The sequence below is a fragment of the Neomonachus schauinslandi genome, chromosome 8, assembly GCF_002201575.2.
Source record: "Neomonachus schauinslandi chromosome 8, ASM220157v2, whole genome shotgun sequence".
NCBI lineage: Eukaryota > Metazoa > Chordata > Mammalia > Carnivora > Phocidae > Neomonachus > Neomonachus schauinslandi.
Genome location: NC_058410.1, coordinates 108,800,503 through 108,813,066, shown reverse-complemented (window position 1 = coordinate 108,813,066; position 12,564 = coordinate 108,800,503). Strand labels below are relative to the sequence as shown.

The window sequence follows — 12,564 nt, the reverse complement described above, 5'->3', positions numbered from 1 at the left end:
CACGTGACGGGTGAGCCGAGGCGCGTCGCTCTCCCGCCTTGCCCGAGGGGCGGCCGTTGGGCCTGGCTCCGAGAGGCGGCGGCGGTTACAGGCCTGGCCCCCGGGCAAGCAAAGGCGCGGCTTAACTGCTCGCCGCTGCCTCCTCGGGAAACCTGGTTCAGAGCTGGAGGACTCCTTCCGGAACGGTCTGGCGTAGCCCTAGAGTTCACTTCAGAAATGAAAGGAGACTCAGAAACGGAAAAGGACTTTTGCGGGACCACTCAGCAGGCTTTGAACCTAAGTTTTCTCCCAATACGCATACCGCTTCAGCCCGTTTTTTTCGCTCAATTAATTCCTTCTTTGGGTCCCTAAGTGTGTGCCCGCCACTGCGCTAGGAATTAGAGATCCAGCAGCTACTTCGAGAGTCGCTTACTTAACAAATATTTGTGGAGTTTGTGTCATGGATCTGAAGATGAGTGTCTGAAGGTGCCTGACCTCGAGGAGCTCACCATCTGAGTTCTCCATAAAGCTTTAATCCATCCCCCTCGTCGTTGGTCTCTCTGTCTCTCACATGGGGCGAAATCCCATTTCTCCCTTGGCCAGGGAGCTTAAGAGGGTATGGCAGAAACGGGTTAGCTGGCTAGAGAGGAAAGAGGGTGCTTGTGGGTGAATCTTCATCTGCAGCTCCTGGAAATGAAGGGGGTGTGGCTCTCTGGGTTCCCAGGGGCGGCAGGCAGCCAGCCTGGCCCCGAGTATGAACACTTGTTAAAGGATAATGAAATTACTCATCTGGAGGAGATCTGCTTCTTTACACTGGCTTGATGCGTGCAGGGAATAGAGCCTAAAAGTTCAGGATTTGCAGCTAACGTAATTTTTGTTTTGTCGGCTAGGGTTTACAGCATTAATGGATAGGTTCAGCCTGACCTGCAACTCGGAACATGATATGGACAAAATGGCCCACATCTTCAGTTATTACATCAGTGACATCGTGGAGCGTGAGTGACTATTGTAGGGAAGCCAGGAAGTGTGGTGCTGGGCTCCTGCGGGTTTGTAACAGAAGGGGGCCTGGGCTACTTGAAAAGATACCAAAGGGTTATTCCTTTAGTGTTACTCATCTTTTATTTCTTCTTTCTTGCTACTAACAGGCTAGATTTTTGCCTGTATCTGCCATTCTACCTAGTCTCACATTCTGTTGACTCAATGTTCAGAAAGGGGTGGGGGGGGAAACAAATTAATTTTAATTTTTACTTTGCATGTTTATATTTTATTTCAAAATAAAGTATTCCTCAGGTTGCCTCTTCCAACAATAATGTAATGTGCCACATGTGTTTATATCCGATATAATTTACAAAACACCTTCCCATTCTATTACTGCATTTTGATCCTATGAAATAGGAATGAGTGTTTTCTTCATTTTCTGCCATATATTAAGCTTGTGGAAATTTGCCTAATCTGGGGAAGAAAAAAAAATCAGCTCCTTACATGTGCAGTAAACATTTTGAGTACATATTCTTTTTTTTTTTTAAGATTTTATTTATTCATTTGAGAGAGAGAGAGAGGACAAGGGGGGGGAGGGGCGGTCGGCGGCAGAGGGAGAACCCGACTTCTGGCTGAACAGGGAGCCTGACGCGGGACTCGATCCCCGGACCCTGGGATCATGACCTGAGCTGAAGGCAGATACTTAACCAACTGAGCCACCCGGGCGCCCTTAAGTGCATATTCTGTGATATATACTGTAAAAGATCAGGGTGTGCAAAAACCTACTTTTGAGGAGCTTTCTGTCTAGCTAGACCTACCCAACAAATTAATCTGGTCCTGAAACTTTTAGTAGTTATATAACATTCCCTTCTTTTATTGACAGTGTCCATACAGTCATGTCCATAATTCTGAGATTCATCAGAATTTTTACTTTGTGGAAATCTCCTTTAGGAACTTGTTTATTTGATTCACCCCTTACCCCTGAGGAACAGTTGTAAAAGGTCTTTAGATTTTTCTCATCAAGTTTAGATGAAAGGGAGAGATAGAAATTATGTATATATTATAACACCAGGAACTGCTGGGTACTAGAAATACAGGGGAAAATAAGACATAATACTTGCCCTCTTGAAGTTTCCATGTTAGTGGGAGAGACAATAAGTAAACAAGATCATTATACATTATACATTTTACAAAGGAAATAGGGTGTAATGGTAAAGAATTGTAGAGTGGGAGATTTTTTTCAGGTAGGGTGATCATAGGAGGCTCCTCAAGTGTTTAAGCTGAGACATAAAGGATGAGAGAAACACCTTGTGAAGAGTGAGGAGTAAAGTGTTTCAGGCAGAAGAATGCCAAGTGCAAAGCTTCTAAGATGGGAGGAAGCTTGCCATGTTCTGGGAACTAAGAAGACCAGTGTGGCTAACACATAGCTAGCAGGGAGAAGAGTGGCTTGAGGTGAGATTGGAGATCATTGAACTCTGTAGGCCATAAGGAGTTTGGATTATGTATTTTTGTATAAAGGGAAACTGTTAAAAGGTTCTGGCAAGGGGGTGATGTGGTCCGATTTACATTTTTGAAAGCTCATTTTAACCGCCTTATGGCAATTGGATTATAGGGAGCTGATGGAGGGCAGGTGGTAAGAATAGAAGCTAGAAGAGGCAGCTGTAGCAGCTGTGGAGAGATGAGGCTGATTTGGTCTAGAGTAGTGGTTCTCAACCTTGGCAGTACATTAAATAACCACTCGGGGAGCTTTTAAAGATTTTATTTATTTGAGAGAGAGAGAATGAGAGAGAGCACATGAGAGGGGGGAGGGTCAGAGGGAGAAGCAGATTCCCTGCCAAGCAGAGAGCCCGATGCGGGACTCCATCCAGGGACTCCAGGATCATGACCTGAGCCGAAGGCAGTCGCTTAACCAACTGAGCCACCCAGGCGCCCTCGGGGAGCTTTTAAAAATCCTGGTGTCTAGGCTTTACCTCAGACCAATTAAATCAAAATACCTTGGGGTAAGCCCAGAATAAAGATTTTTTAAAGTTTCACAGGCTATTCCAATGTTGAAGCCAAGGTGGAAACCACTGGTCTAGAGATAAGGCAGTGGAGCCATAAGGAGATGAATTGATTTGAAATGTGTTTTGCAGGTTCAACAGACAAGATTTGCTGGTATACTGATATCAGTGGGAAGTAGTGAGAAAAGCGACTCTCAAGGATTTTTTGGCTCTCATAATTGAATTGATGGTGGTGTCACTTACCGAGATGGGAAAGACTGGGCTTTGAGAAAGAAAATCAAGGGTTCTGTTTTGAATATACTGAGTTGTCAATAAGTCATTCAAATGGAGAATGAAGTCAGTAGCAATGATTCAGCCTGGAGCTCAGAGAATAGATCTCTGTTAGAGACAAAAAGTGAGTTGATGGCATAAAGGTGTTACTTAAAGTTAGGAACTGATTGAGTCCACATGAGGAGAGTGTAAGTAAAGAGAGCCTAAGACTGAGGCTTGAGTGACTCCAGGACAGATTATGATTAGAGAGAAAGAACTTACAAAAGAGACTATAAAGCAGCCAGTTAGGTGGGATATTGTGGTGTTCCTGAAGCCAAAGGAGAAGTAGAGTCTCTGGGGGAGGAAGGCTGGGACTGGCTGAGTTGAAAACGAAAAGTATAAAGTACAGTGCTGTGAGAAAATACTGAATTTAGCAAGGTGAATGCTGTTGATGATCTTGATAAATTTTAGTGAAGTGATGGAGTTGGGAGTCAGATGGGAGAAAGCGGAGAAGAGAATGGTAGAGAAAATGTTTAAGAGTGAACGGGATATGAGGAACAAATTGTATATGGCCAACTCTTTTGAGAATTTTTTTGATGGGGATGTAGCAGGAAAATGGAGCTAATAGCAAGGGAAGGTAGAGTGTTGTGTTTTGTTTTCATTTTTTAAGATATTAATAGAAATGATCCAGTGGAGAGGAGATAAGGGAGGGAGTGAAGTTCTTGAAAGGGTGGGAGGGGCTAGGATCCAGAGCCCAGTGGGGTGACTTTGAAGAGAACAGGAGTATTTCTTTCATTTTCAAGAAGATGGATATAGATACAGACAGATTTGGGGAGAAGCTAAGGGAAAGAAAAGAGTCCCTTGGAGGGAACAAATAGACTAGAGAAGATATGAGGAAAAACTCAGTAGGCCATTCTTCTGATCATATATAATTCTGCTATGATCTAGTATATCTGATTTTGATGCATTTTCCTCTCTCTCCTTTACTTGATTTCAGATGTGCTGTGTTTTGGAGGAGATATCCTAAGTATCACAGGTATTTTTCAGTTTTTCTGAATTTTTTTTTTTTTTTTAAGATTTTATTTATTTATTTGAGAGAGAGAGAATGAGAGACAGAGAGCATGAGAGGGAGGAGGGTCAGAGGGAGAAGCAGACTCCCTGCCGAGCAGGGAGCCCGATGCGGGACTCCATCCCGGGACTCCAGGATCATGACCTGAGCCGAAGGCAGACGCTTAATGACTGACCCACCCAGGCGCCCTATCAAAAATACTCTTAAACTAAAGGAACATTTCAGCTTCTGCCTTGTCTTGTTTTTTATGATGAGTGGTTTTGAGGCTCTAAGGCAGTATTTTAACCAAGCATAATGTACAGGGCCAAGGAACCTCGCCTAACACCTTGCATGATATCTTCTGCATTATTGGGAGCTTTGCCCAGATCAGGTGAATCCAGATATTTGATCCTTGTCAGCCTGTCTTGTGTGTCTGCAGGGAATGTGCTTCTGGCACTCTGGACAGTGAAACAGAATCAACTCAGTGACATCATTACCCTGGTGGCAAAATGCAGTCTGGAGATACAGGAGAAATTTGGGATCTACCATACCAGAGAAGGCCAGGACCTGCAGCTAAAGATAGGTAGTAGCTACTAAAAGAGTGATCAATTAAAAAAAAAAAAAAAAAAAAACCCACTATAAAAAATTCAAAATATAAATGACAACTTGAAAAAAAAATCTGCAACTTATATACATAAGGGGTGAATATTAGAAATAAAACACCTAGAAATCAACAAAAGACTAACTTTTTTTTTTCTTTTAAAGATTTTATTTATTTATTTGAGAGAGAGAGAATGAGAGAGAGCGAGTACATGAGAGGGGGGAGGGTCAGAGGGAGAAGCAGACTCCCCGCCGAGCAGGGAGCCCGATGCGGGACTCGATCCAGGGACTCCAGGATCATGACCTGAGCCGAAGGCAGTCGCCCAACCAACTGAGCCACCCAGGTGCCCAAAGACTAACTTTTTAAGAGAAAGATGGGAAAGGACACGAATAAATAGTACATAGACAAAGAAATACATCTCTTTTAACATGTGAAAAGATGTTTAATTTCATAATAAGAAAAATGCCAATTGAAAGTGCATTGAGATTATTTCTCACCTATAGATACCAAAAATTCATATGCTGACCACACTGTTGATGAGGCAATGAGGAATAAACACTCTCATATACACTGCTGATGGGAGTCAACAGCAGTACAACTTCTATGAAGAATAATTTTGGTAATCTCTGTTGAGATTCCAAATGCATTTATTCTTCAATCTAGCAATCCCACTCCCAAATATTTATGCTATAGGTATACCTGACTGTGTATGAAATGTTATTGGTACAAGATTATTGATTACAATATGGTTTGTAATAAAACGATTTATAGGAGACTGGTTAAATAAACAATATGTCTACTCAATGAGATTTTATGCAACTTTAAAAAAGATATTCTGATATAGCAATATCTTCAAAATATAGTTGAGAAAAAGTAAGATGCAAAGCACTGTGGTATGCTACCTTTTATATAAAGACAAAAAATAAGAATTTTTCTTGTTGTTCATATTTGTATAAAGAAACACTGGAAAGATATATAAGAAATGAATAAAAGTTACCTATTGGAGGAAAAACAGTGTTATATTAGTTTCAGGTGTACAATATAGTGATTCAACAATCTCATACATCACCCAGTGCTCACCACAAGTGCCCTCCTTAATCCCGATCACCTATTTAACCCATCCCCCCACCCCCTCCCCGCTGGTAACCATCAGTTTGTTCTCTATAGTTAAGAGTCTCTTTCTTGGTTTGCCTCATTTTTTCTTTCTTTTTTTCCCCTTTGCTCATTTGTTTCTTAAATTGCACATATGAATGAAATCATATGGTATTTGTCTTTCTCTGACTTATTTCCCTTTACATTGTACTCTTAGCTCCGTCCATATTGTTGCAAATGTCAAGATTTCATTTTTTATGGCTGAATACTATTCCATTATCACACACACACACACACACACACACACACATCTTCTTTATCCATCTTTTCATAAGATGCTCAACGTCACTCATCTTCAAGGAAATGCAAATCAAAACTACAATGAGATATCACCTCACACCTGTCAGAATGGCTAAAATCAAAAACACAAGAAAACAAATGTTGGGGAGGATGTAGAGAAAGAGGAACCCTCTTGGACTGTTGGTGGGAATGAATGCAAACTGGTGCAGCCATTGTGGAAAACAGTGTGGAGATTCCCCAAAAAGTTTAAAAGAGAACTACCCTACAATCCAGTAATCACCCTACTGGGTATTTACACAAAAAAATACAAAAACACTAACTCAAAGGGATCATGCACCCCTATGTTTATAGCATTATTTACAGTAGCCAAATTATGGAAGCAGCCCAAGGGGCCATCGATAAATGAATGGGTAGTATAGTCTTTTTAACAATATTTGTTCCTCCAGTCCATGAGCATGGAATGCCTTTCCATTTCTTTATGTCATCTTCAATTTCTTTCATGAGTGTTTTATAGTTTTCAGAGTACAGGTCTTTCACCTCTTTCATTAAGTTTATTCCTAGGTGTCTTATTATTTTGTACAGTTGTAAATGGGATTGTTTTCCTAATTTCTCTTTCTACTACTTCATTATTGGTGTATAGAAATACAACAGATTTCTGCACATTGATTTTGTGTCCTGCAAATTTACTGAATTCATTTATCAGTTCTTGCAGTTTTTTGGTGGAGTGTTTGGGTTTTCTACATATAGTATGTCATCTGCAAATAGAGTTTTACTTCTTCTGTTTACTTCTTCCTTACCAGTTTGGATGCCTTTTATTCCTTTTTATTGTCTGATTGCTATGGCTCGACTCCCAGTACTACATTGAATGCAAGTGTTTAGAGTGAACATCCCTGTTTTATTCCTGACCTTAAGGAAAAACTCAGTTTTTCCCCATTAAAGATTATGTTAGCTGTGGGTTTTTTATATATGGCCTTCATTATGTTGAGGTATGTTCCCTCTAAACCTACTTTGTTGAAAGCTTTTATCATGAAGGGATATTGTACTGTCAGATGCTTTTTCTTCGTCTGTTGAAATGATCATATGGTTTTTATCCTTTCTCTTATTGATGTGATGTATCATGTTGATTTGTGAATATTGGACCACGCTTGCATCTTGGGAATAAATCCCACTTGATCGTGGTGAATGATTTTTTAATGTATTGTTGGATTCAGTTTGCCAGTATTTTGTTGAGGATTTTTGCATCTATGTTCATCGGAGATATTGCCCTGTAGTTCTCTTTTTTTGTGGTTTCTTTATCTGGTTTTGGTATCAGGGTAGTGCTGACCTCATAGAATGAATTTGGAAGTTTTTCTTCTATTTTTTGGAATAAATAATATGAGGAGAATAGGTATTAACTTCTTCTTTAAATGTTTGGTAGAATTTGCCTGTGAAGCCATCTGGTCCTGGACTTGTTTTTTGGTTGGGAGTTTTTGATTACTGATTCAGTCTCCTTACTGGTAATTGGTCTATTCAAATCTTCTATTTCTTCCTGCTTCAGCTTTGGTAGGTTGTATGTTTCTAGGAATTTATCCATTTATTCTAGGCCTTCCAATTTGTTGGCATTTAGTTTTCATTATATTCTCTTATAATTGTTGTATTTCTGTGATGTTGGTTGTTATTTCTCCTCTTTCATTTGTGATTTCGTTTATTTGAGTCCTCTTTCTTTTTTTAATGAGTCTAGCTAGAGATTTATCAATTTTGTTGATCTTTTCAAAGAACCATCTCCTGGTTTCATTGATCTGTTCTACTTGCTTTTTAGTTTCTGTATCATTTATTTCTGCTCTAATCTTCGTTATTTCCTTCCTTCTGCTGGTTTTGGTTTTTGTTTGTTGTTCTTTTTCTAGCTCCTTTAGGTGTAAGGTTAGGTTGTTTATTTGAGATTTTTCTTGCTTCTTGAGGTAAGTCTGTATTGCCATAAACTTCCCTCTTAGAACTGCTTTTGCTGCATCGCAAAGATTTTGGACTGTTATGTTTTCATTTGCATTTGTTTCCATGTACTTTTTTATTTCTTCTCTGATTTCTTGGTTGACCTATTCGTTGTTTAGTAGCATATTGTTTAACCTCCAAGTATTTGTGGTCTTTCCAGATTTTTTCTTGTGGTTAATTTGTAGTTACATAGTGTTGTCGTTAAAAAAGGTACATGGTATGATTTCAGTGTTCTTGAATTTGTTGAGGCCTGTTTTGTGGCCTAATATGTGATCCATTATGAAGAATATTCCATGTGCACTTGAAGAGAATGTGTATTTTGCTGTTTTAGGATGGAATGTTCTGAATATATCTGTTAAGTCCATCTAGTCCTGTGTGTCATTCAAAACCATTGTTTCCTTGTTGATTTTCTGTTTAGATTACCTGTCCGTTGATGTAAGTGGGGTGTGACGTCCCCTACTATTGTATTATTATCAATTAGTTCCTTTCTGTTTCTTACTAATTGTTTTATGATTTGGGTGCTCCCATGCATAAATATTTAAATTGTTATATCTTGTTGGATTGTCCCTTTCTTATTATATATATCCTTGTCTCTTGTTACAGTCTTTTTTTTAAAGTCTATTTTGTCTGATATAAATATTGCTACTCCAGCTTTCTTTTGTCATCCATTTACATGGTAAATATTTCTCCATCCTCTCACTTTCAATCTGCAGATATCTTTGGTCTGAAATGAGTCTTTTGTAGGCAGCATATAGATTGGTCTTGTTTTTTTATCCACTCTGTTACCCTGTGCCTTTTAATTGGAGCATTTATTTCATTTACATTCTAAGTAATTATTGATAGATGTGTATTTATTGTCATTTTGTTACTTGTTTTGTTGTTGTTTTTGTAGTTTTTCTCTGACCCTTTCTTGTCTTTCTTTCATGGTTTGCTGGTTTTCCTTGGTGATATACTTGGATTCCTTTCTCTTTATTCTTTGCATATCTATTAAGGGTTTTTGATTTATGGTTACCATTAGGTTTGTATATAACATCTTCTGCATATAGCAGTCTATATTAAGTTGATGGTCACTTAAGTTTGAACCCATTCTTTACTCCTTTTCCTTCCATGTTTTAGGTATATGGTGTCATATTTTCATCCTTTTTTGTGTGTGTGACTCCTTTGACTGATTTTTTTTACAGAAATACTTACTTTTACTGCTTTTGTGTTTCCTCCTTATCATACACTCACTTATGGTCTTTCCTTTCCACGCAAAGAGTCCACTTTAGTATTTCTTGTAAGGCTGACTTAGTTGTTCATGAACTCCTTTAGTTTTTGTTTGTCTGAGAAACTTCTTATCTCTCCTATTCTGAATGATAGCCTTGCTGGATAGGGTATTCTTGGCTGTAGATTTTTCCCTTTCAGCACTTTGAATATATTATACCATTCTCTTCTGGCTTGCAAAGTTTCTGCTGAAAACCGCTGATAGCCTTATGGGGTTTCTCTTATATGTAATTGTCTTTTCTGTTGCTGCTTTAAACATTTTTTTCTTGGGGGTGCCTGGGTGGCGCAGTTGGTTGGGCGTCCAACTCTTGGTTTTGGCTCAGTTCATGATCTCAGGGTCATGAGATTGAGCCCCACGTAGGGCTCTGTGCTGCGTGCAGAGTCTGCTTAAGTTTCTCTCTCCCTCTGCCCCTCCCCCCCGCATCTCTCAAATAAATAAATCTTTAAAAAATTTTTTCCTTATTACTCCTTTTTGCCATTTTGATTATTATGTGTCTTAGTGTAGACCTCCTTTGGTTAATTTTGTTGGAGGACCTCTTTGCCTGGACCTGGATATGTGTTTCCTTCCCAGATTAGGGAAGTTTTCAGCTATTGTTTCTTCAAATAAATTTTCCCCCCTTTTCTCTCTCTCCTTCTGGAACCCCTATAATGTGAATGTTATTGCACCTGAAGACATCACTGAATTCCCTTAAGTCTGTTCTCAGTTTGCATAATTCTTTTTTCTCTTATTTGTTTAGCTTGATTACTTTCCATTACTCTGTCTTCTAGTTCATTAATTTGTTCCACTCCTTCTTCCCCCTGCTATTGATTCTATCAAGTTTATTTTTAATTTCATTTATTGTGTTTTTCATCTGGTTCTTTTTTATGTTTTCTATCTCTTTCTTAAAGGTCTCACTGATGTCCTCCACTCTTTTCTTGAGTGAATATCTTTATGATCATTACTTTAAATTTGCTATCAGCCATGTTACTTATCTCCATTTCACTTAGGTCTCTTGCTGTAGTTTTGTCCTGTTTTTTTATTTGTGATATATTCTTCTGTCCCCTCATTCTGCCTAACTCTCTCTGGCCCTGTGTGTTTAGGAAAGTCAGCTACATCTCTTGCTCTTGAAAGTAGTGGGTGGGATGTGTACTTTTAACTAGTGGCACTGGTCCTCCTCCACAGGGCATGTGTAGCTGCTGCAGAGGCCAAAGGACCTGGGTACTCTGGACAGCATGCAAGGGCAGGGTGTGTAATTTTAACAAAGTGTGTGCATCCTCCATGGGAGGTCGGGAGATACAGTGTTGGCAAGGATTGCCTGGGTCTTCTTGGGGAGGGGATCCACAGCACCAGGACTGAGGCAGTTCTGGCTGGAGGGGGCAGGGCACAGTATAAGCAAGTTAGGGAGCAAGTGCCGGCCCTGCACTCATTCCCACAGGTAGCAGCTGTATGTTTATGATGAGGGGCAGGGAAGGGAAATGGCACCTGCCAGCTCCTTTGTTCCTGGAGAAGTCCCTCAGTGAACTCTGAGATTAGTAACTGACTCTCCTTCCCATAAGCCACAGGCGCCTTTCAAACTTCGGCTTCCAAGCTGTATCTCTGCACGCTGTTTTCTGTGCTGTCTTTTTAAGGGCAGGGGCTCAGCTTCCTATCACTAGCTAAGCTCTCTCAGAGCCAAGCCCACTGTTTTTTAAAGTTCCAGGCTTTAAGTCCCACTGGTAATAAGCACTCATGAAATTCAGCCCCTGTGATTTTTAAAGCCAAATGCTATAGGGATTTCTCTTCTCCTTGTAGGCTCCCCAGTGTGCTTCTTGCCCCTCTTCTTGTCCATGGCTCCCACCCTCCAGCAGTCACACCCACGGGGTTTAGATTCCCACTGAGTCCTCACCATTCCTACCATCTTCGATGTAGCCTCTTCTCTACATTTAGGCATGGAGTTTGTTTGGCCAATCTTCAGGTCCTTTTCTGGGTTGTTTGCTCTGATCCAAGTGTTATCTAGTTGTGTCTGGGATAAGGTGAGTTTAGGATCCTCTTACTGTACCATCTTCCCCAAAAGTCAGAATCAAGAATTTTTATGTATATTCTTTATATAGTTTGATTTTTGAACTATGTTATTATATTACATAATCAAAAATGTAATACAATACAATAAAGATTTAAAAGCTGCACACAGAGGCAAAAATTGCATCAGTGACAGAGTCAGGATTAGAGGAGAAGCTCTATATACAAAGCTCCTTCACAGAAGTCCAGAAACCTCAAGAGGTTTCTGAATGAAGGGCAAAAGTTGACTCTACCTATTCATTTATATTTTGAGGAGCAGCCTGAAGAATTATATTCTGAATTATATGTCATCTCTTCTGTCCTAGCATTTTTTGTTGTTTTGCTTTTTGTTTTATTGATGGATAATTCATAATTGATACTGTACATATTTGTATACTTTTGAAACCATCACCACAATTAAGATAATGTACATACCCATCACTCACTAAAGTTTCCTTGTACCCTTTTATAACCCCCCTCCTACCACTCCCCTCCCTATCCTCAAGAAATCTCTGATCTCCTTTCTGTCATTAGAGATTATTTTGCATTTTTAAAGAATGTTGTAGCATGTATCAATAGTTCACTCCTTTTTATTGCTAAGTAGTATTCTTTTATATGGATGTACCACAATTTGTTTATCCATTCACTTTTTGATGGACAGTTGGGTTGTCAATTTTTGGCTATTACAAATAAAGCTACTATGAACATCTGTGTATAAGTCTTCAAAGAGACATGTGTTTATTTCTCTTGGGTAAATACCTAGAAGTGAAAAGTCTAGATCATATGGTAGATATATGTCTAGCTTTTTAAGGAATTGCTAATCTTTTTCCCAAAGTGGTTGTACCATTTTACATTCCCACCAGCAATGTGTGAGTGTTCCAATTTTCCATGTCCTTATTAACACTTACTGTTGTCCGTTTGAAGAACTTCTTTTAACATTTCTCATAGTGTGGGTTTGCTAGATATGTGTTAGTTCAGTTCTTGTATGTCTGAAAAATCTTTATTTCACCTCTGTTTTCTGAAAGGTATTTTCACTGGGTATGGAGTTCTAGGTTGATGGGGGATTTTCTCT

General features: G+C 39.4%; 1 protein-coding gene across 1 annotated transcript in view; it reads left to right on the top strand.

Moving 5' to 3' along the window:
- The first annotated feature begins 4,516 nt into the window (after nt 1-4,516).
- LOC110581982 (adenylate cyclase type 10-like) overlaps nt 4,517-12,564 on the top strand; it is a 38,830-nt gene continuing 30,782 nt past the window's right edge. Inside the window, exon 1 of the mRNA XM_044917330.1 lies at nt 4,517-4,837. Coding sequence (XP_044773265.1) covers nt 4,570-4,837 — 268 coding nt within the window. The 5' untranslated portion in view covers nt 4,517-4,569. The remainder of the gene's footprint in view (nt 4,838-12,564) is intronic.